We start from the raw sequence: 25,436 nt of genomic DNA on the forward strand, positions 1-25,436 counted from the left end.
CCCTCCTCCCAGGGTGTACAGGAAGGCCCAGACAATGCCGAGGCTTCATGCCGGGTTCAGCTCAACACTGCACTCTCTCTCTCTCTCTCTCTCTCTCTCTCTCTCAATGGCTAGTCCTAGTCCTCCTAGTCCAAGCCTGGCCCGGGCCAAGAGCGTATCCGCTCTGGCAGCTATTTTTAACTCAAGGAAGCCACAGCTCCAAGACACACACACTCGGTTTCCTCATCGGAGTAGGGTTCACTGATTACTGAGCCATTGCACAGCGTGTGTACTGTACGTGTGTGTGTGACACTGGGTTACAGTGTGTGACAGGTTAGGTTAGTTGACTTTTACCTTCGTACAAGAGGTAGACAACAACCTTTGTGAATTTTCTGCTCAAAGTCAAACAGTTGTGGTTGCTAACACAACTGACAATGAGGCCCTGAGTGACCACAATACATCTGACTTAGTGCCTTGATGAAGTGTGAGAAATAAGTGGGCTGAAATATCTAAGAGCTGTGGTAGAGTCAAACAAGTGTGTTTTAGTTAACTACTCTTTATGTTTGAACACATCCAGTGTGCGTACCAGTATGTGCATGCATGTGTGTGGTGGGAGTTGGGGGCAAGGGGGAATTCTGTGAGGTTTATTGTTGCGTAGCTTTACACAAAAACATTGACATGAAAAGGTCCTTTCAAAATCACCCTTTTGTTGAGTAGGAGTTTGACCTAGGGCTGGGTGATATGATGAATGTATTTGCACGATTTTCCAAATGCCTGTATCGTAAGAATCTAGGTTTTGTAATTTGTCGTTTTTATGAGCGTTTATGTCTGTTTGTTCTCATATTGTATTTTTGATCTAGTCTCCTTCGATCCTCTGTGCTGTGTGCACCTCCACATTCACACCAGAAATCTGTATACAGTTGAAGTCCGAAGTTTACATACACTGAGGTTGGAATCATTAAAACTCGTTTTTAACCACTCCACAAATTTCTTGTTAACAAACTACAGATTTGGCAAGTCAGTAAGGACATCTACTTTGTGCATGACACAAGTCATTTTTCCAACAACTGTTTACAGACAGATTATTTCACTTAGAATTCACTGTATCACAATTCCAGTGGGTCAGAAGTTTACATACACTAAGTTGACTGTGCCTTTAAACAGCTTGGAAAATTCCAGAAAATGATGTCATGGCTTTAGAAGCTTCTGATAGGCTAATTGACATCATTTGAGTCAATTGGAGGTATACCTGTGGATGTATTTCAAGGCCTACCTTCAAACTCAGTGCCTCTTTGCTTGACATCATGGGAAAATTGTGGAACTCCACAAGTCTGGTTCATCCTTGGGAGCAATTTCCAAACGCCTGAAGGTACCATGTTCATCTGTACAAACAATAATATGCAAGTATAAACACCATGGGACCACGCAGCCGTCATACCGCTCAGGAAGGAGACGCGGTCTGGGATGAACGTACTTTGGTGCGAAAAGTGCAAATCAAACCCAGTACAACAGCAAAGGACCTTGAGAAGACGCTGGAGGAAACAGGTACAAAAGTATCTATAGCCACAGTAAAACGAGTCCTATATTGACATAATCTGAAAGGCCGCTCAGCAAGGAAGAAGCCACTGCTCCAAAACCGCCATATAAAAGCCAGAGGTTTGGAACAGCACATGGGGACAAAGATTGTACTTTTTGGAGAAATGTCCTCTGGTCTGATGAAACAAAAATAGAACTGTTTGGCCATAATGACCATCAGTACGTTTGGAGGAAAAAGGGGGAGGCTTGCAAGCCGAAGAACACCATCCCACCCATGAAGCACGGGGGTGGCAGCATCATTTTGTGGGGATGCTTTGCTGCAGGAGGGACAGGTGCACTTCACAAAATAGATGCCATCATGAGGTAGGAAAATGATGTGGATATATTGAAGCAACATCTCAAGACATCAGTCAGGAAGTTAAAGCTTGGTCGCAAATGGGTCTTCCAAATGGACAATGATCCCAAGCACACTTCCAAAGTTGTGGCAAAATGGCTTAAGGACAACAAAGTCAAGGTATTGGAGTGGCCATCACAAAGCCTTGACCTCAATCCCATAGAAAATTTGTGGGCAGAACTGAAAAAGCGTGCGAGCAAGGAGGCCTACAAACCTGACCCAGTTACACCAGCTCTGTCAGGAGGAATGGGCCAAAATTCACCCAACTTATTGTGGGAAGCTTGTGGAAGGCTACCCGAAACGTTTGACCCAAGTTAAACAAGGGAATGCTACCAACTACTAATTGAGTGTATGTAAATTTCTGACCCACTGGGAATGCGATGAAAGAAATAAAAGCTTAAATAAATCAAACTCTACTATTATTCTGACATTTCACATTCTTAAAATAAAGTGGTGATCCTAACTGACATAACGACAGGGACCTTTTACTAGGATTAAATGTCAGGAATGGTGAAACACTTAGTTTAAATATACTTGGCTAAGATGTATGTAAACTTCCGACTTCAACTGTATAATGACAAGATGCCCATCTCTGGCCTAACAATGGGAGTCGTTGTACTAAAGGCGGGAAAAAATAAGCCCATAGGTCCTAAATAAACCCATAGAAACGCAATGGACTTATTTTGGACAGATTTTAGCGAGAGTGAAACCTCTTCCTTCGCCTCTTCCTCTATGGTTTACACACACACACCAAGCCCGCCCCCTGCCTCTTATGCCAACAAAGTTGAAATATCACATCTTCCTCTCTGACAAGCGGTTTCAACTCGCTATTTGCATTTGAGGTTTGGTCCAACAGAAATCGGTCCTATGGACACCGAAACACATTGAGAGAAATTATTTTACTGTAAGAGGAGGTTAACTTTTCTAACGAGACCCTTTTACGTCTCAACTACTCAAATTTAGTGCAGAGCATACACTACTAAAATGAGAGTATCAATGAACATTGATTCTGGAAAATGAATGCTCAGTTTGCACGGCATTGGGGTATCATGTACCACTAGTAGAATTTTAGCCAAATACTGTTATACTTGCTGTCTAGTCTGTGTTTTATAAATGTGCAATAAGCATAAAACACAATTATAAAAAGGAATTGGCAACTCCTTCTCATTCTGAGAAATAAGGTAGGCCACTTGATTTCAACATCAAGGCAAGGTTGGCTACTTTGAAGAATCTAAAATACAAAATATAGTTAGATTTTTTTAAACACTTGTTTGGTTACTACATGATTCCATGTGTGCTATTTAATAGTTGATGTCTTCACAATTATTCTCCAATGTAGAAAATAGTACAAAATTAGAAAAACCCTTGAATGAGTAGGTGTGTCCAAACTTTTGACTGGTACTGTATATATTGTGAACAAAAAAATAGAGATATCATTTTTAGGCCGTATCGCCCAGCCCTAGTTTTACCTTCTGTGAAACTAACTTCACGGTAACACTGTAGATAGCCAACTTAATGCCACCTATTAGCTTGAGTGTAACATTTCGTATTTTTAGAGCAGAGTTAAGTTCATTTCAACCCATGTATTGAATTTGACCAAGTTAGAAAGGAATGACACAGCTATTGGTAGGCTGTTGGAGTGTGGAGCGAGATAGAGAGAAGGGAAGACGGAGAGAAAGAGAAGAGTGACTCACTCACAAATCTCTAAAGAGAGTCCATTACCTTGTTCCAAAGACAATCACATTAGTGCCATAACAGGGTGTCTCCAAATAAAAAGCTCTTTGAAGCCACTGGATAGTTTATAGTCTTATCCATAAAAATTCAGACTGTGTGTCTGGTCCAATAGGTCTACAGGGCCTAAGTGACCATCTCAACGTGTGATTTATGTCTTTGTAAACACTATCCCACCCTATGGACAAAGGTTGGGGCGCGTTTAACATCCTCAGAACATTTTTGCGTTATTTGGTATAAGATCTGAGAGGTAAAAAATAGATAGAGGACTTGGCAGGGTTGTGAGACACCTTTGAGGCAGTTCGAACTCAAATTTCAAACAGAAGTGTGGCAACTGACAATGATAGGACATGTCATCCTAGGTAGTGTTCTGGATGTCTGTGTTCAGACTGGTGATAATTTCATGAATGCACTTTAGTTGAACTAGTAGTCAATTAAATGCATTTTTTTCACAGTAAATCACTGAGCTATAGGAGGTTAATGAATCTCAAAAAAACAACTATGTAGTTAATGTTATTATTATCTAGTTACCATTTCAGTAAGTAATTTCTTAGTAAATAACTAGTAACTCATGTACCATGAAATAAAGTACAAGGTTCACTATCTGTGTTCCATGAGTAACAGGTAATCCTGACAGAATTGCTGGATAACAACTGCATCAAACAGATAGGTCTAGGTCTCGGATAAAGTCAATTGATTTATCCAAACAATAATAATCATAATGAACACCAATCAATCTAACATCAATAACAGTTAATAATAGTGAAGGCACCAATTTGAGAATGTTAGAGCAACTTCAACTATATCAAACATGTCTTGGCATGTTCCTCAGGTTAAGTGGGTGTCATAAATGCCAGCTATGTCAGGTGACACTCTTGCACTCTGTCTGTCTCTCTGTCTGTCTGTCTACAGTGGCTACAGTAAACAGAAAACTGAGTTATACATAAGGTGTTGAACAGGTGTATTTCCAGATTAACTTGGTCAACACATGACGTCCTATTACATTTTAAACAGGTAAACAAGTTTTGGTCATACGCTGTAAGTGGTTCAGATATTTGACTACATGTCTGGAATGAATGTGTAGTTAATAGAGGAACACGTCACCTTCACTAGTCATTATCAACCCTTTTCACTGAGGAGATTACAGTAACAGGTGTGATTCAAAGATGTACATTGAATGTCTATTCAATGACATACATATTAAAAACCGCCACTCTGTTTGTTCTGGTCCTTGGTGATAAAAATGATAGAGTGAAAAATGTTAACACGATCACAGCTTCCCACCACATCCTTCCTTTTACGTTCTGAGGTTTGATATGAACTCTAAATGAGAACCGATCAGTCAGACCTGTGAGTGAGTCTAACCACCACACTGACAACCTGCCCTCTGATTAAAAGGCTTGCACTGGGGTTGCATCATACTGTAGGCTGTAGTCTGCATGTGACTTCTCTACTCTATCAACGCCAGTGCTTGCAATGGAATGTAAGAGGTGCCAGCCTGGTACTCTTTCCTTTCACTGTTCCATGGTTTGTATTTTGAGACAGTATTATAAAAGACAGTATCATATAAGAGATATATTCTAAAGTTCTATAGTTTTAGACTAGCCTATATGTTTGCTATGTGACTTTTAATTGTGAACCATACATAGCATGAAGTAGCTTTGGTGACCAATAGTGGATCCTATCCTTAGCCACACTGTTGAACTTGTACAGTGAGGGAAAAAAGTATTTGATCCCCTGCTGATTTTGTACGTTTGCCCACTGACAAAGAAATGATCAGTCTATAATTTTAATGGTAGGTTTATTTGAACAGTGAAAGACAGAATAACAACAAAAAAATCCAGAAAAACGCATGTCAAAAATGTTATAAATTGATTTGCATTTTAATGAGGGAAATAAGCATTTGACCCCCTTTCTGGCTCCCAGGTGTCTTTTATACAGGTAACGAGCTGAGATTAGGAGCACACTCTTAAAGGGAGTGCTCCTAATCTCAGTTTGTTACCTGTATAAAAGACACCTGTCCACAGAAGCAATCAATCAATCAGATTCCAAACTCTCCACCATGGCCAAGACCAAAGAGCTCTCCAAGGATGTCAGGGACAAGATCGTTTATTCACAAATGAAAGAAACACAAAATAACTGTCATTCTCCCTCGGCCTGGGGCTCCATGCAAGATCTCACCTCGGAGAGTTGCAATGAATATGAGATCGGTGAGCAATCAGCAAAGAACTGCACGGGAGGATCTTGTCAATGATCTCAAGGCAGCTGGGACCATAGTCACCAAGAAAACAATTGGTAACACACTACGCCGTGAAGGACTGAAATCCTGCAGCGCCCGCAAGGTTCCACTGCTCAAGAAAGCACATATACATGCCCTTCTGAAGTTTGCCAATAAACATCTGAATGATTCAGAGGACAACTGGGTGAAAGTGTTGTGGTCAGATAAGACCAAAATGGAGCTCCTTGGCATCATCTCAACTCGCTGTGTTTGGAGGAGGAGGAATACTGCCTATGACCCCAAGCACACCATCCCCACCATCAAACATGGAGGTGGAAACATTATGCTTTGGGGGTGTTTTTCTGCTAAGGGGACAGGACAACTTCACCGCATCAAAGGGACGATGGACGGGGCCATGTACCATCAAATCTTGGGTGAGAATCTTGGGTGAGAACCTCATTCCCTCAGGGCATTGAAAATGGGTCGTGGATGGGTATTCCAGCATGACAATGACCTAAAACACACGGCCAAGGAAACAAAGGAGTGGCTCAAGAAGAAGCACATTAAGGTCCTGGAGTGGCCTAGCCAGTCTCCAGACCTTAATCCCATAGAAAATCTGTGGAGGGAGCTGAAGATTCGAGTTGCCAAACGTCAGCCTCGAAACCTTAATGACTTGGAGAAGATCTGCAAAGAGGAGGGGGACAAAATCCCTCCTGAGATGTGTGCAAACCTGGTGGCCAACTACAAAAAATGTCTGACCTCTGTGATTGCCAACAAGGGTTTTGCCACAAAGTACTAAGTCATGTTTTGCAGAGGGGTCAAATACTTATTTCCCTCATTAAAATGAAAATCAATTTATAACACTTTTGACATGCGTTTTTCTGGATTTCTTTGTTGTTATTCTGTCTCTCACTGTTCAAATAAACCTACCATTAAAATTATAGACTGATCATTTCTTTGTCAGTGGGAAAACGTACAAAATCAGCAGGGGATCAAATACTTTTTTCCCTCACTGTACTTCTACTAATATAGAAGCAGTAGGCCTCCCTGATGGTTGTCTTTTCCTTCATTGCCCATAGAGATAGAGAGCGATTTCCTGTGTGAACCCACACCCAGTAGTAAAGTAAACCAAACCACAGATAACATTTAGTGTAAATGAGTGCGGGCTGGGCATGACTGGATTGATGCCCCTAATAATCTGTAAATCTGTGTATTTTCTACACAGGAAGTTTACTGAAGAGACAGGCAAGTACACTGCAGTCATTTGCAATGGAGTCGAGGGAGGACCATTGGGGGGGGGTTGAGTGTCCGCTCGATCAGGGGGGTTGAAAGTCTGCTCGCAGTCCCCTAGCAACAAGCATTGACTGGCGAGAAGACTTCAGAAGTTTCTGTTGTTTACAGAAGAGATAAACAATGACATCGCCACCCCAGAGAGAAAAGCAATTTGGTCTAAGTAGCGGAAAAATGCATGACTTCAAACTTGGATGTGATGATTAGGTTACTCTGTCCAAAACAACCTCTAGTGCTAGATTGTACACAGCAAATTGTCCAGTGTTACCTAGTTACCTAGTTTTCAGTGTAACATTTCTTTATTTTTATTTATTTTTTACTCCCTTTTTCTCCCCAATTTCGTGATATCCAATTGCAATCTTGTCTCATCGCTGCAACTCCCCAACGGGCTTGGGAGAGGCGAAGGTCGAGTCATGCATCCTCCAAAACATGATCCGCCAAACCGCGTTTCTTAACACCTGCCCACTTAACAGGGAAGCCAGCTGCACCAATGTGTCAAAGAAAACACTGTTCAACTAACGATCAAAGTTAGTCTGCAAACGCCCAGCCCACCACAAGGAGTTGCTAGAGCACGATGAGCCAAGTAAAGCCCCCCCCGGCCAAACGCTCCCCTAACCTGGATGACGCTGGGCCAATTGTGTGCCACCCTATGGGACTCCCGGTCATGGCCTGGGATCGAACCCGGGTCTGTAGTGATGCGATGCAGTTCCTTAGACTGCTGCGCCACTTGGGAGGCCCAGTGTAACATTTCTAGTGTTGATTCAGATGTTAAATTACATATGTAAGTGTTGAAGGCCCAGTGCAGTCAACAACATAATTTCCATTTGTTATATATAAATATTTCCACTAGAGGTCGACCGATTATGATTTTTCAACGCCGATACCGATACCGATTATTGGAAGAACAAAAAAAAGGCGGTACCGATTAATCAGCCGATTTATAATGACAATTACAATAATACAAATCAAATCCAAATCAAATCAAATGTATTTGTCACATACACATGGTTAGCAGATGTTAATGCGAGTGTAGCGAAACGCTTGTGCTTCTAGTTCCTTCAATGCAGTAATAACCCACGAGTAATCTAACCTAACAATTCCAAAACTACTTCCTACTACAAGTGTAAAGGGATAAAGAATACTGTATGTACATAAAGATATATGAATGAGTGATGGTACAGAACGGCATAGGCAAGATGCAGTAGATGGTATTGGGTACAGTATATACATATGCATATGAGATGAATAATGTAGGGTATGTAAACATTATATTGAGTAGCATTGTTTAAGTGGCTAGTGATATATTTACATACATTTCCATCTATTCCCATTATTAAAGTGGCTGGAGTTGAGTCAGTGTGTTGGCAGCAGCCACTCAATGTTAGTGGTGGCTGTTTAACAGTCTGATGGCCTTGAGATAGAAGCTGTTTTTCAATCTCTCGGTCCCAGCTTTGATGCACCTGTACTGACCTCGCCTTCTGGATGATAGCGGGGTGAACAGGCAGTGGCTCGGGTGGTTGTTGTCCTTGATGATCTTTATGGCCTTCCTGTGACATCGGGTGGTGTAGGTGTCCTGGAGGGCAGGTAGTTTGCCCCCGGGGATGCGTTGTGCAGACCTCACTACCCTCTGGAGGGCCTTACGGTTGTGGGCGGAGCAGTTGCCGTACCAGGCGGTGATACAGCCCGACAGGATGCTCTCGATTGTGCATCTGTAGAAGTTTGTGAGTGCTTTTGGTGACAAGCCAAATTTCTTCAGCCTCCTGAGGTTGAAGAGGCGCTGCTGCGCCTTCTTCACGATGCTGTCTATGTGGGTGGACCAATTCAGTTTGTCTGTGATGTGTACGCCGAGGAACTTAAAACTTACTACCCTCTCCACTACTGTCCCATCGATGTGGAAAGGGGGGTGCTCCCTCTGCTGTTTCCTGAGGTCCACAATCATCTCCTTAGTTTTGTTGACGTTGAGTGTGAGGTTATTTTCCTGACACCACACTCCGAGGGCCCTCACCTCCTCCCTGTAGGCCGTCTCGTCGTTGTTGGTAATCAAGTCTACCACTGTAGTGTCGTCCGCAAACTTGATGATTGAGTTGGAGGCGTGCATGGCCACGCAGTCGTGGGTGAACAGGGAGTACAGGAGAGGGCTCAGAACGCACCCTTGTGGGGCCCCAGTGTTGAGGATCAGCAGGGTGGAGATCAGGGTACCCTCATCACCTGGGGGCGGCCCGCCAGGAAGTCCAGTACCCAGTTGCACAGGGCGGGGTCGAGACCCAGGGTCTCGAGCTTGATGACGAGTTTGGAGGGTACTATGGTGTTAAATGCTGAGCTGTAGTCGATGAACAGCATTCTCACATAGGTATTCCTTGTCCAGATGGGTTAGGGCAGTGTGCAGTGTGGTTGAGATTGCATCGTCTGTGGACCTATTTGGGCGGTAAACATTTTGGACGCTTGCTTAGCTTGTTTGATTGCCTTGCGGTCACCTTGCCCTGGTTAAAAGCAGTGGTTACTGCTGAACACTTATTTTAACTTAATATAATACATCAATAAAATCAATTTAGCCTCAAATAAATAATGAAACATGTTCAATTTGTTTTAAATAATGCAAAAACAAAGTGTTGGAGAAGAAAGTAAAAGTGCAATATGTGCCATGTAAGAAAGCTAACGTTTAAGTTCCTTGCTCAGAACATGAGAACATATGAAAGCTGGTGGTTCCTTTTAACATGAGTCTTCAATATTCCCAGGTAAGAAGTTTTAGGTTGTTGTTATTATAGGAATTATAGGACTATTTCTCTCAATACGATTTGTATTTCATATACCTTTGACTATTGGATGTTCTTATAGGCACTTTAGTATTGCCAGTGTAACAGTATAGCTTCCATCCCTCTCCTCGCCGCTACCTGGGCTCGAACCAGGAACACATCGACAACATCCACCCTCGAAGCAGCGTTACCCATGCAGAGCAAGGGGAACAACTACTCCAAGTCTTAGAGCAAGTGACGTTTGAAACGCTATTAGCGCGCACCCCGCTAACTAGCTAGCCATTTCACATCGGTTACAACAGCCTAATCTTGGGAGTTGATAGGCTTGAAGTCATAAACAGCGCAATGCTTGAAGCATTGCAAAGAGCTGCTGGCAAAACGCACGAAAGTGCTGTTTGAATGAATGCTTACGAGCGAGCTGGTGCCAACCATCGTTCAGTCAGACTGCTCTTTCAAATCATAGACTTAATTATAACATAGAAATAGCCTTAGGTCATTAATATGGTCGAATCTGGAAACTATTATCTCGAAAACAAAACATTGATTATTTCAGTGAAATACGGAACCGTTACGTATTTTATCTAACTGATGGCATCCCTAAGTCTAAATATTGCTGTTACATTGCACAACCTTCAATGTTATGTCGTAATTACGTAAAATTCAGGCAAATTAGTTCGCAATGAGCCAGGCGGCCCAAACTGTTGCATATACCCTGACTCTGTGTGCATTGAACGCAAGAGAAGTGACACAATTTCACCTGGTTAATATTGCTAACCTGGATTTATTTTAGCTAAATATGCAGGTTTAAAAATATATACTTCTGTGTATAGATTTTAAGAAAGGCATTGATGTTTATGGTTAGGTACACGTTGGAGCAACGACAGTCCTTTTTCGCGAATGCACACCGCATCGATTATATGCAACGCAGGACACGCTAGATAAACTAGTAATATCATCAACCATGTGTAGTTATAACTAGTGATTATGATTTATTGTCATACCCATATTGTTTTTGTTTTTTTGCTCCTTTTCACCCCATATCTCTACTTGCACATTCATCTTCTGCACATCTATCACTCCAGTGTTTATTTGCTTAATTGTAATTATTTTGCCACTACGGCCTATTTATTACCTTACCTCCCTAATCTTACTTCATTTCACACACTGTATATAGACTTTTCTATTGTGTTATTGACTGTACGTTTGTTTATTCTATGTGTAACTCTGTGTTGTTGTTTGTGTCACACTGCTTTGCTTTATCTTGGCCAGGTCGCAGTTGTAAATGAGAACTTCTTCTCAACTGGCCACCCGGTTAAATAAAAGTGAAATAAAAAATAAAATAAAAAATACAATACGTGCAATTTATAGATTATAATGATTTAATACAACAAAATGTTGTTTAAATGCTGAGGGCTTTATGTCCCTACCAGCCTATTTTGTCGCACTCGCAAATGCTTCAGTGTATTTCATTGTAGACTATATCCTTGAAATAATGGAGCCTAAATAATTCATTTCCATTCCTTCTTAGGCTCCCTGTCTGGCTCCTGACCTATTTAGAGTGTTTATATGCTGTTTAATATGACATATAGCCTATTTGAAATTGTCTGCTTGTCACGCCCTGACCATAGTTTACTTTGTATTTTCTATGTTTTGATTGGTCAGGGTGTGATCTGAGTGGGCATTCTATGTTACATGTCTAGTTTGTCTAGTTCTATGTTCGGCCTGATATGGTTCTCAATCAGAGGCAGGTGTTCGTCATTGTCTCTGATTGGGAACCATATTTAGGTAGCCTGGGTTTCACTGTGTGTTTGTGGGTGATTGTTCCTGTCCTTAGTGTCATTGTTCTGTGTTAGGTTACACAAGTATAGGCTGTTTCGGTTTTCGTTAAGTTTATTGTTTTGATAGTGTTTGTGTTTAGTGTGTTACTTCATTAAACATGGATTGCAATAGACACGCCGCATTTTGGTCCGACTCTCCTTCACATACAGAAAACCGTTACAGAATCACCCACCACAAAAGGACCAAGCAGCGTGTCAACAGGCAGGAGCAGCGCGAGGAGACGCGCAATAAGGATTTCTGGACATGGGAGGAAATCCTCGACGGGAGAGGACCCTGGGCTAAACCAGGGGAGTGTAGCCGCACTAAGGTGCAGCGGGAGAAGAAACAACAGGAACAGCCCAAGGTGGAGTACAGTATGGAGTATACTACTTGGGAGGAGATCGACAGGTGGGCGGCCGACCCAGGGAGAGTGCCGGAGCCCGCTTGGGATTCGCTGGAGCAGTGCGAGGAAGGTTACCGTAGAATGGAGGCGGTGAAAGCAGAGAGGCGCTGGTATGAGAAGGCAGCTCGGCGACGCGGATGGAAGCTTGAGAGGCAGCCCCAAAAATTTATTGGGGGGGGGCTAACAGGGAGTATGGCTATGCCAGGTAGGAGACCTGGGCAGACTCCCTGTGCTTACCGGGGGGCTAGAGAGACCGGACAGGCACCGTGTTATGCAGTGGTGCGCACGGTGTCTCCAGTGCGGGTGCATAGCCCGGTGCGGTATATTCCAGCTCCGCGTGTCTGCCGGGCTAGATTGAGCGTCGAGCCTAATGCCATGAAGCCGGCTCTACGCAGCTGGTCCCCAGTGCGTCTCCTTGGGCCGGTTTACATGGCACCAGCCTTGCGCTCGGTGTCTCCGGTTCGCCTGCATAGTCCAGTGCGGGCTATTCCACCTCGCCGCACTGGCAGGGCGACCGTGAGCATTCAACCAGGTAAGGTTGGGCAGGCTCGGTGCTCAAGAGCTCCAGTGCGCCTGCACGGTCCTGTTTTTCCAGTACCACCTCCACACCCCAGCCCTCCGGTAGCAGCTCCCCGCACCAGGCTTCCTGTGCGTGTCCTCGGCCCAGTACCACCAGTGCCAGCACCACGCATCAGGCCTACAGTGCGCCTCGCCTGTCCAGCGCTGCCAGAGCCTCCCTTCTCTTCAGCGCTGTCGGAGTCTCCCGCCTGTTTAGCGCTGTTAGAGCCTGCCTTCTCTACAGCGCTGCCGGAGTCTCCCGCCTGTTCAGAACTGCCAGTTAGCATAGAGCTGCCAGTTAGCATAGAGCTGCCAGTTAGCATAGAGCTGCCAGTTAGCATAGAGCTGCCAGTTAGCATAGAGCTGCCAGTTAGCTTAGAGCTGCCAGTTAGCAAGGAGCTGCCAGTCTGCAAGGAGCTGCCAGTCTGCAAGGAGCTGCCAGTCTGCATAGAGCTGCCAGTCTGCATGGAGCTGCCAGTCTGCAAGGAGCCGCCAGAGCTGCCAGTCTGCAGGATGCCGCCAAAGCTGGCAGTCTGCAAGGAGCCGCCAGAGCTGCCAGTCTGCAAGGAGCCGCCAGAGCTGCCAGTTAGCATGGAGCAGCCAGGGCCGCCAGTCAGCATGGAGCAGCCAGGGCCGCCAGTCAGCATGGAGCAGCCAGGGCCGCCAGTCAGCATGGAGCAGCCAGGGCCGCCAGTCAGCATGGAGCAGCCAGGGCCGCCAGTCAGCATGGAGCAGCCAGTCAGCATGGAGCAGCCAGTCAGCATGGAGCAGCCAGAGCTGCCAGTCAGCATGGAGCAGCCAGAGCTGCCAGTCAGCATGGAGCAGCCAGTCAGCATGGAGCAGCCAGAGCTGCCAGTCAGCATGGAGCAGCCAGTCAGCATGGAGCAGCCAGAGCTACCAGTCATCATGGAGCAGCCAGAGCAGTCTGCCAGCATGGAGCAGCCAGAGCTGTCAGTCAGCATGGAGCAATCAGAGCAGCCAGTCTGTGTCGACCAGTCTCTTCCAGATCTGCCAGTCGTCCAGACTCTTCCAGATCTGCCAGTCGTCCAGACTCTTCCAGATCTGCCAGTCGTCCAGACTCTTCCAGATCTGCCAGTCGACCAGACTCTTCCAGATCTGCCAGTCGACCAGACTCTTCCAGATCTGCCCGTCGTCCAGACTCTTCCAGATCTGCCAGTCGTCCAGACTCTTCCAGATCTGCCAGTCGTCCAGACTCTTCCAGATCTGCCAGTCGTCCAGACTCTTCCAGATCTGCCAGTCGTCCAGACTCTTCCAGATCTGCCAGTCGTCCAGACTCTTCCAGATCTGCCAGTCGTCCAGACTCTTCCAGATCTGCCAGTCGACCAGACTCTTCCAGATCTGCCAGTCGACCAGACTCTTCCAGATCTGCCAGTCGACCAGACTCTTCCAGATCTGCCAGTCGACCAGACTCTTCCAGATCTGCCAGTCGACCAGACTCTTCCAGATCTGCCAGTCGGCCAGATTCTCCCAGATCTGCCAGTCGGCCAGATTCTCCCAGATCCGCCAGTCGGCCAGATTCTCCCGGATCCGCCAGTCAGCCAGGATCTTCCGGATCCGCCAGTCAGCCAGGATCTTCCAGAACCGCCAGCCAGCCAGGATCTGCCGGATCTAACCACCTGCCTGAGCTTCTTCTCAGTGCTGAGCTTCTTCTCAGTGCTGAGCTTCCTCTCAGGGCTGAGCTACCCATCTGTCCCGAGTTACCTCTGTCCCGAGCTGTCCCTCTGTCCCATGTTATCATTGTGGTGGGTAACCTATTTAGGGACGTTTAGGAGGGGGATTAAAACTGTCATGGAGTGGGGTCCACGTCCAGCGCCAGAGCCGCCACCGCGGACAGATGCCCACCCAGACCCTCCCCTATAGGTTCAGGTTTTGCGGCCGGAGTCCGCACCTTGGGGGGGGGGGTACTGTCACGCCCTGACCATAGTTTACTTTGTATTTTCTATGTTTTGATTGGTCAGGGTGTGATCTGAGTGGGCATTCTATGTTACATGTCTAGTTTGTCTAGTTCTATGTTCGGCCTGATATGGTTCTCAATCAGAGGCAGGTGTTCGTCATTGTCTCTGATTGGGAACCATATTTAGGTAGCCTGGGTTTCACTGTGTGTTTGTGGGTGATTGTTCCTGTCCTTAGTGTCATTGTTCTGTGTTAGGTTACACAAGTATAGGCTGTTTCGGTTTTCGTTAAGTTTATTGTTTTGATAGTGTTTGTGTTTAGTGTGTTACTTCATTAAACATGGATTGCAATAGACACGCCGCATTTTGGTCCGACTCTCCTTCACATACAGAAAACCGTTACACTGCTTCTTACATTCCAATGTTTATTCAAATACTTCTCATTCAAATCCATATTGTTTAGTTAATTGGTAGGTCCAGTTATTCATAAAAATAGATGGGTTTTGGTTAACCTGTTAGAGCTCTAGGGGCGCTATTTCATTTTTGGATAAAAAACGTTCCCGTTTTAAGCGCGATATTTTGTCACGAAAAGATGCTCGACTATGCATATTCTTGACAGTTTTGGAAAGAAAACACTCTGAAGTTTCAGAATCTGCAAAGATTTTGTCTGTAAGTGCCCCAGAACTCATTCTACAGGCGAAACCAAGATGATGCATCACCCAGGAATTAGCAGAATTTCTGAAGCTCTGTTTTCCATTCTCTCCTTATATGGCTGTGATTGCGCAACGAATGAGCCTACACTTTCTGTCGTTCGCCCAAGGTCTTAGCAGCATTGTGACGTATTTGTAGGCATATCATTGGAAGATTGACCATAAGAGACTACATTTTCCAAGTGTCCGCCTGGTGTCCTGCGTCGAATTCGGTGCGCAATTGCCAGCTGCTTCTACTTTACCATTTGATTCAGGGGAGAAAGCATGTGTCCAAGAATGATGTATCAATGAAGAGATATGTGAAAAACACCTTGATGATTGATTCTAAACAACGTTTGCCATGTTTTCAGTCGATATTATGGAGTTAATTTGGAAAAAAGTTTGCGTTTTGAGGACTGAATTTATGGATTTTTTTTGGTAGCCAAATGTGATGTATAAAACGGAGCTATTTCTAATACACAAGGAATCTTTTTGGAAAAACTGAGCATCTGCTATCTAACTGAGAGTATCCTCATTGAAAACATCAGAAGTTCTTCAAAGGTAAATTATTTTATTTGAAGGCTTTTATGTTTTTGTTAATGTTGCGTGCTGGATGCTAACGCTAATGCTAACGCTAAATGCTAACGCGAAATGCTAACTCTAGCTAGCTACTTTTACACAAATTATTGTTTTCCTATGGTTGAGAAGCATATTTTGAAAATCTGAGATGACAGTGTTGTTTACAAAAGGCTAAGCTTGAGAGATGGCATATTTATTTCATTTCATTTGCGATTTTCATAAATAGTTAACGTTGTGTTATGCTAATGAGCTTGCTGATAGATTTACACAATCCTGGATACAGGGTTTTTTTCATAGCTAAACGTGACGCAGAAAACGGAGCGATTTGTCCTAAACAAATAATCTTTCAGGAAAAACTGAACATTTGCTATCTGAGAGTCTCCTCATTGAAAACATCTGAAGTTCTTCAAAGGTAAATGATTTTTTTGAATGCTTTTCTGTTTTTTTGTGTAAATGTTGCCAGCTGAATGCTAATGCTAAATGCTACGTTAGCCATCAATACTGTTACACAAATGCTTGTTTTGCAATGGTTGAGAAGCATATTTTGAAAATCTGAGATGACAGTGTTGTTAACAAAAGGCTAAGCTTGAGAGCTAGCATATTTATTTCATTTCATTTGCGATTTTCATGAATAGTTAACGTTGCGTTATGGTAATGAGCTTGAGTCTGTATTCACGAACCCGGATCCGGGATGGGGAGATCAGAAAGGTTAAATAGATTTTAATGACTGGAGCAAATTTGGAGTGGTAGATGTTAGACGGTTGTCAGTGTTAGCTAGCGTTAGCCACCTAGCTAGAATTCGTAACATGCTGTAACGTAGACGCAGGCAGTCAAGAAACAAGTGCTGTGTGACTTTAATGATAACGAATATAGGATGAATGACAGAACAGAGTGTTAGATTAATGATAAGTAGTCAAGGTAGTAATGGTCCAGGTGTGACTGATGATGGGGTGCAGGTGTGCGTACTGATAGTTGCCAGGTGTACGTAATGATGGGTTGCCAGGACCGGTGGTTAGTAAACCGGTGATGTCGAACAGCGGGAGCGGGAGTAGACAATGCCGGTCAGGACGACGGCCCTGAGGGCGAGGAGCGGGCCGGTCAGCGAAGTGAAAATCTCAGATGATGTTGGGATCTAGAATGTTGTCCAACAGAACCCAACAACGCTCCTCTGGACCATACCCAACAGGTACTGGAGCCAACACTCATGACGTCGGGAGTGGGGAGCTGTAATCTATACATCACCTCATTGACCCTCCGGAGGACCTTCAATTGCCCCACAAACCGGGGACTCAGCTTCTTACAGGGCAGGCGGAGTGGGAGGTTCCTGGTGGAGAGCCAGATGGGATAACTAGGATGGAACACAGGAGCCTCACTGCGGTGGTGTCTCACATTGGCATCGTTCCAGATCTCTTCTGCGTGCCTGAACCACTCGTCCACCGGAGGAGCTTTGGTCTGGCTCGGGGTCCACGGAGCCAGGGCTGGCTGATAACCCATGACACACTAGAAGGGAGTCAGCCCGGTGGAGCAATGACGTAAAGAATTCTGGGAGTTCTCTGCCCAGGGAAGGAATGGGGCCCACTCCTCCTGCCGGTCCTGGCAGTGACTCCTCAGGAACCTCCCCAGCTCCTGGTTCATCCTCTCCACCTGCTCCTTAGACTGAGGCCGGTACCCGGCTAACTGGTTAACTGCCTTGTTCAGGGGCAGAACGACAGATTTTTACCTTGTCAGCTCACGGATTCAATCTTGCAACCTTACTAGTTTAGTCTACTAATAATTAGTCTAACGCTCTAACCACCTGCCTCACGAGGAGCCTGCCTGTTACGCGAATGCAGTAAGAGGCCAAGGTAGGTTTCTAGCTAGCATTAAACATATCTTGTAAAAAAACTTGGATGGGGTATTTACAGATGGGCTATGTACAGGTGCAATGATCTGTAAGCTGCTCTGATAGCTGATGCTTAAAGTTAGAGAATGAGATATGAGTCTCCAGCTTCAATGATTTTTGCAATTCGTTCCAGTCATTGGCAACAGAGAACTGGAAGGAAAGGCGGCCAAAAGAGGAATTGGCTTTAGGGGTGACCAGTGAAATATATACCTGCTGGAGCGCGTTCTACGGGTGGGTGTGCTATGGTGACCAGTGAGCTGAGATAAGGCTGGGCTTTACCTAGCAAAGACTTATAGATGACCTGGAGCCAGTGGGTTTGGCAACAAATTTGAAGCGAGGGCTAGCCAACGAGAGCATACAGGTCGCAGTGGTGGGTTGTGGCTTAATTAGAATGAAATGAAAATTAACTATTGTGCCTTTAAATTCATTCTTAAAATGAATGTTTAGAAACACAAGTTTGGCCAGTCTGTGGCTTCAGGTTCATGCGATGGTGCCTGGAGAGCCGGTCAGCAGTGGAGAATATCCTCTCCACACTTGCAGAGCCACTGGGGATGCTAAACACCATTTTGGCCACTCCGGGCAGAGATGCAAAGTTCTTCTTTTATTTTTCTATAGGTAGGCCTAATAACTCAATAAAAACAGAAAGCCCCTTGAATGTGAGAATATGCCAGGCCTATTGGGTCAAAATCATTTATGGCCTATTGTATAGATAATAGAACGAAAATGAACTAAATGTTTAAGAGATCTGATTTTTAGTCTATACAGTGCCTTGCGAAAGTATTCGGCCCCCTTGAACTTTGCGACCTTTTGCCACATTTCAGGCTTCAAACATAAAGATATAAAACTGTATTTTTTTGTGAAGAATCAACAACAAGTGGGACACAATCATGAAGTGGAACGACATTTATTGGATATTTCAAACTTTTTTAACAAATCAAAAACTGAAAAATTGGGCGTGCAAAATTATTCAGCCCCTTTACTTTCAGTGCAGCAAAATCTCTCCAGAAGTTCAGTGAGGATCTCTGAATGATCCAATGTTGACCTAAATGACTAATGATGATAAATACAATCCACCTGTGTGTAATCAAGTCTCCGTATAAATGCACCTGCACTGTGATAGTCTCAGAGGTCCGTTAAAAGCGCAGAGAGCATCATGAAGAACAAGGAACACACCAGGCAGGTCCGAGATACTGTTGTGAAGAAGTTTAAAGCCGGATTTGGATAAAAAAAGATTTCCCAAGCTTTAAACATCCCAAGGAGCACTGTGCAAGCGATAATATTGAAATGGAAGGAGTATCAGACCACTGCAAATCTACCAAGATGTGGCCGTCCCTCTAAACTTTCAGCTCATACAAGGAGAAGACTGATCAGAGATGCAGCCAAGAGGCCCATGATCACTCTGGATGAACTGCAGAGATCTACAGCTGAGGTGGGAGACTCTGTCCATAGGACAACAATCAGTCGTATATTGCACAAATCTGGCCTTTATGGAAGAGTGGCAAGAAGAAAGCCATTTCTTAAAGATATCCATAAAAAGTGTTGTTTAAAGTTTGCCACAAGCCACCTGGGAGACACACCAAACATGTGGAAAAAGGTGCTCTGGTCAGATGAAACCAAAATTGAACTTTTTGGCAACAATGCAAAACGTTATGTTTGGCGTAAAAGCAACACAGCTGAACACACCATCCCCACTGTCAAACATGGTGGTGGCAGCATCATGGTTTGGGCCTGCTTTTCTTCAGCAGGGACAGGGAAGATGGTTAAAATTGATGGGAGGATGGATGGAGCCAAATACAGGACCATTCTGGAAGAATGATGGAGTCTGCAAAAGACCTGAGACTGGGACGGAGATTTGTCTTCCAACAAGACAATGATCCAAAACATAAAGCAAAATCTACAGTGGAATGGTTCAAAAATAAACATATCCAGGTGTTAGAATGGCCAAGTCAAAGTCCAGACCTGAATCCAATCGAGAATCTGTGGAAAGAACTGAAAACTGCTGTTCACAAATGCTCTCCATCCAACCTCACTGAGCTCGAGCTGTTTTGCAAGGAGGAATGGGAAAAAATGTCAGTCTCTCGATGTGCAAAACTGATAGAGACATACCCCAAGCGACTTACAGCTGTAATCGCAGCAAAAGGTGGCGCTACAAAGTATTATCTTAAGGTGGCTGAATAATTTTGCACGCCCAATTTTTCAGTTTTTGATTTGTTAAATAAGTTTGAAATATCCAATAAATGTCGTTCCACTTCATGATTGTGTCCCACTTGTTGTTGATTCTTCACAAAAAAATACAGTTTTATATCTTTATGTTTGAAGCCTGAAATGTGGCAAAAGGTCGCAAAGTTCAAGGGGGCCGAATACTTTCGCAAGGCACTGTAAATACTTTGCTACAATGACACACTTAGTTATCTACCCACCTCATTCCTTTCTTTTAGCATGCGCATGTAGCATGCTTTTGGGATACGTGTCTTTTCAGATTACACAATGATTCTTTAGTTGTGGACTCGACATCACCACACTTCCTCTCTTGCTCCTCATCTTTGTAAGTCACCTTGATTTAGCACCTGTGCGTTTTATCAGTTTCTTTATGAAAATATTTAGCTAAATCTGTGACAGTAGCTAAAACAAGGGGCTATAGCAGCACACAAGTAGACTGCAAATGCATGCTGGGGCGGGTATGGCGTGAGCTCATGAAGTGAGCGCTACTGGAGCGAAATTGGAGTGGCCGAGAAGGTAGAAGCTCCAGCCTTTGGGAATCTTGCTCCACGCTGCAGTCAAATTGGGCACGCTCTGCTCCGCTCACAAACTCTGGTCACTAACCAATATACTAATGGTTGGTATTTCCAAAGGCATTCTTTGAAAATATGCAAATGTCATAATTTAACAATGAAAAGCGTGGACCCACATAGACACTGGACCAATGTTAAAATGTAACACTGTCAGTGTTGATTTAACACTGGAGTATTTGCTGTTTAGTGGTGGAAAAGCCTTTTATGTAGCCTAACCCTACCCAATCAATCAATTTAACCAATTGACAACAATAAATCAAATACCACCAATGTGGAAATAAATGTATCTGAATGAATGGTATTTCCATGAAAATTACTCACAAATTGGTTGTTATTTCAGTTTGTCACTCATTTAAAAACAATTCCAACATATTTATTTCTATGAATTTCTCCAACAGTATATTTCGTGGAAAACCCAAAGAGTCTTTTATCCGAGGTTAAGTGTTTCAGGTTTTACTGATGCCATATTTATAGTGTCAGGTTTTGGCACTGCACGGCTGGAAAATACAACAGCACAGCACTGAATGGCCCTTTCTGTGTGGAATAAACTTTACATTGGCAGGACTAGCTACGACTCTATTAAATATATAGGCATGTGTGTGTGTGTGTGTGTGTGTGTGTGTGTGTGTGTGTGTGTGTGTGTGTGTGTGTGTGTCTGTCTGTCTGTGACCTAGGGATCTAGGACAGTTGAAATTCCTTTTCAACAGTACTGTATTCAGTAATATTGAAGCTGGAATATTTTGCAGACCACATTTCTACATATGATGTTATTCAACTACAAGTAAAGAGGTGCTAAACCATGTATTGATCAACATGGTGGGACAAGTAGGCTAAACTGTAGTGAGGTGTTATTATAATGTAGGTACAACCTAACAAGTATACGTACCCCCATTTACATCAAGGTAATAACTAGCCTATACATTCAATAGAAAAATGCCACACAATCATATCAGGAAATCATGACAAGCATTTAGCCAGTGTTTCAAATTGTTTGAGTAGAGACCAATCAACGGTTTGATCCAATGTCCCAGACAGTCAGAGCTGATGCCTGGGGGCTGAATTAATAGGGTGGGATCATGTCCCGCACCAGATGGTGACTGTTGTCATGGGGGAAGGGGTCAAAATTATACAACACATGTACAGTTAACTAGACTACAGTATAAACGTTCAATACTGTACATGAATAGTTACAATGTTTCCCAGTAAACAAACAAACACCACTGATAATACGCAGCATTAATCACGCAATGATGTTCAAGTGCAGTGGGCTACAACTTGAGAGACTACCGAAAGTTATAGTTGAATAAGGAGTAGAGAACGGACGGCTGAGATTGCTGTAGCCTAGCCTATTGTATCTCGGGTCTGCGGCGAGCGGCCGCTCGAGCGTGGCCCCTCACCCGAGAGCAAGTTGTAAACTTCAGGTAAACTTCTGTCTTCGTTTGTAAACGGTTACATAAAGTAGCTTAGGTACTCAATCTGCATAGCATTGGGCCATCAGTACTATTTCAGCCGGAGTAAAAGTTACTTTGTATCGTTCAAACTACAAGGAATCCCATTTACAAAGTGGCCTTGATAGGACATAATGTTACAACAACATAGAACACTATATAATACAATGTTTATTTTCTTACCGAACATTTCATGAACGTCAGATCGAAGTTCATCATGGAATTCCAGCGACTATCATTCAATCTTCAACCTCGTGTAGAAATCTAAAACTTCCTTTCAAACACAACTATTTTTTTAAATAAAGCATTTTAAGTAAAACATCCAGTTGTTTCCATGTATATATAAAAGCGATACGTTCTGAAGACGCGTCCGTTTTACGCACTTACAGTTGAGAGACTGTCCCGCCGATGGCATAATTCTTTCGAAGAAAATCCTCCACACTCATTGACGTCATCCCTGCCCATAGACCAATCACATAACTTCATTTGGAGTGGAAAAAACAATGTCAAAAACAATGTCACTCCCAACATTTAGAAGTAGGCCGACGTAACTGTGAAAAATTAAACAATATTTGATACACGTTGGACGTTCTTTTTTCGTTCTATCCAACAAGTTTTGCTAAATATATTTTGGACTAGAATTTTAGGCTATAATTTTAAATATAATATCATATATCATGAATCTGTTATGATGAATGTAAATTAATTAATATACAATACGTTAATTATTAATAATTAATTATACAATAACCTCAATGCTGTAAATAGGCTGAAGAAGATTTCTTATTTATTTTAAGACAGACCAGCACACTCTGTATAAGTGGGGATGTTTAGGTGTTGTAATTGTCCAGAACATTTAGAAATGTGTAGGGTTGACATAATTGCCACATGACAGAGTGACTATCTGAACTTTCGGTAATGTACCTGAATAAGCTGCATATATGGCTCTCAGATGAACTGATTCATTAGGACCAGTTATTGCACCCAGGGGAATTCCAGCACTTGATTGTATTCTTTAAATCACAGGATCCATTCTGCCAGTGCCAGACAATGATGCAACACAAATATTGTGCAATCAGCAAACCTGTGACTTTACTCAAGTAAAGACTAAAGACGAGGAATTACTATGTCAGTTCACGGGATAAGCTAAGCCAACTTCCCTTTTTATTTGTCTGTAGAGGATTTTTGACCCTGAAATAAAATAAGTGACATTTCATTTACAGTAATTTAACATCTTTAGTGTAGATCTTCAGCCCATCTCTAGAATGTTGTAGTTTTAACAGTGTAATGGTGTAATTCAATACCATTGGATAAAATGTGGCTTCCATTAGACATGCATTTTCGGTGTCAATTAAGATAAAGGCTTAGTCAAGCCTAGCAACCCAAGATGCAAGTTAGCTGTAGTTCCACATGTAATAACACAAATGTAGTTACGATTATAGAATGATGTAGGCTCGAAACTTCACTGGTGCAATAGTTCTACAGAGTTACTGTTGGTCACGTTGACATCCTCCCTTGCTAGGCTCTCTATGATAACTTACACAGATGGTGAACAAGACTATATTGGCCATATTCTTACTGTACGTAGGATGCAGTTTAGCCTGAGCTGAGCAGCATCTGTATGAGAGTGTCTGGGTACATGTTGACAACTGTTATGCCAGCTATGCCAGGGAAATGCTCCATTGACAAAATATGTGGTGGAGAGCGAAAGGATTTTCCGTCGTCCACTGTACAAACAGAACTCCTCCACTTCTACGTATCTGACTAAAACAATTATCTTTGGGCTGGCCATTACACACTTCTGATGTAAAATAGAACAACAGAGAAAAACATTAAAGTGCCAGAAGGTTTGACTCTGGGCTTGACTCATATTTGTTGCTTGCCATTGGAAACCCTAATCCTGGCGAGCATAAACAGTGAGCTCAGTCTTCACATAGAGATGCTGTTTGCTCACACTCTGCCTTTATGTTTGGCTTGAGTAATGAAATCCTCACTGAATCCTAGCAGGAGAGAAACAAATATAGTGCATTATTGAAGTTTTCTTAGTTTTCTGCGCCAAATCAATCATCTCCCTGCTATAGTTTGAAGATATGAACATGACTAAACACTTTAACCTGTTGAATTTTGGCACAACAGAATAGTTCAAGTTGAATAACAGATGCCTCATCCCCATTCAAAAGTTTTCACATAAAATAAACATGTGTTTCAGTTTTTGTACTATCTAGGAAATCGGCAACCATTTATTCCCATCGGCTCACATCCTGTGTTACTTCTTGTGCATGAGGTCATTGCACGACTCAACAACAGGAAGTGTTGTGATAGGCTTGTTTACAAGCTTCTCTGGCCTCTCATGACATAACCAGTAGTTGCTATTACACACTGACTGGTTTGGACACTGGAACTAGTACTGTATGGGCCATCTATAAGTACTCAATGCATTTTAGCACTCAAAACTTGCAGTGTTTCCCTATATCTGCTCCTCGGACAAGATAGTGCTGACATACTGTACATGGTCACCATGTTTCTAGCTCCTGGTCAGCTTTGCAGTATTTATTTATTTTTTGTCTTATTTCTTACATTATTTAGAAATTAGACTTACTGAATTGGATCCTTTCTTTAAACTCTCCAAGGCAATTCCATTCATCCCGGGGGCTGCTCCAAGACCCTGTCGCAGGAGAAGATGAGTAAGGAGTGAGCTCCTAGTCAGACACAGGAGGCGTGCATACCATCCAATGCTTCTTAGTATATTACTCGCTAACGTTCAGTCCCTGGACAATAAAGTAGACAAGCTCAGGGTGAGGATCTCCTTCCAGAGAGACATCAGGGAGTGTAACATACTCTGTTTTACGGAATCGTGGCTCTTTCCGGATATACTGTCCCCGTCCATTTAGCCAGCGGGGTTCTCTGTCCATCACGTGGACACGAAGAAAGACACTGGTGGACACTGACCCCTCGGTCCCGGACAAGTTAAACAACTTATTCGCCAGCTTCGTGAAAAACAGAGTGGTCGATGCAGTCCACTGCCGCTCACGAGGATCCTGAGCTCTCATTCTCATTCTCATTCTCATTCTTTAAGCGTGTTAACCCTTGCAAGGCAGCCGGCCCAGATGGCATCCTAAGACACGTCCTCTTTTTGAGTGTGAACTGCATTACTGTACTGTATTGGATTATACTGTATCATATGGACTGGAATTACTTAATTCAAACCATTATAAAGCAGGGGGAGAACATGCAATTCTGGTGCAGCACATGCGGCCTACAATGTTACAATTATAGGCCAGTGAATTTGATTGTAATTTTGAAATATAATAGGGCCTATTTGTATAATTCGTAGGCTGAAACATATGTACCCTACCTTTCATAATATTTCCCCTAATGTTATTAGCCTACATCCTCTTTCTCTCTGTATGGTTGCTTCATTCGTTCCTCGCTTTCAACTGTTAAATGAAATAC

At 43.4% G+C, this 25,436-nt stretch overlaps 1 protein-coding gene across 1 annotated transcript in view; it reads right to left on the reverse strand.

Annotated features, from left to right (window-relative positions):
• tnfrsfa (tumor necrosis factor receptor superfamily, member a) overlaps nt 1–22,465 on the reverse strand; it is a 44,745-nt gene extending 22,280 nt beyond the window's left edge. Inside the window, exon 1 of the mRNA XM_021602225.3 lies at nt 22,167–22,465. Coding sequence (XP_021457900.3) covers nt 22,167–22,202 — 36 coding nt within the window. The 5' untranslated portion in view covers nt 22,203–22,465. The remainder of the gene's footprint in view (nt 1–22,166) is intronic.
• Between the last annotated feature and the right edge of the window lie 2,971 nt (nt 22,466–25,436).

Source organism: Oncorhynchus mykiss, chromosome 5, assembly GCF_057628025.1.
Source record: "Oncorhynchus mykiss isolate SJ-2025 chromosome 5, ASM5762802v1, whole genome shotgun sequence".
In the NCBI taxonomy this organism is placed as follows: domain Eukaryota; kingdom Metazoa; phylum Chordata; class Actinopteri; order Salmoniformes; family Salmonidae; genus Oncorhynchus; species Oncorhynchus mykiss.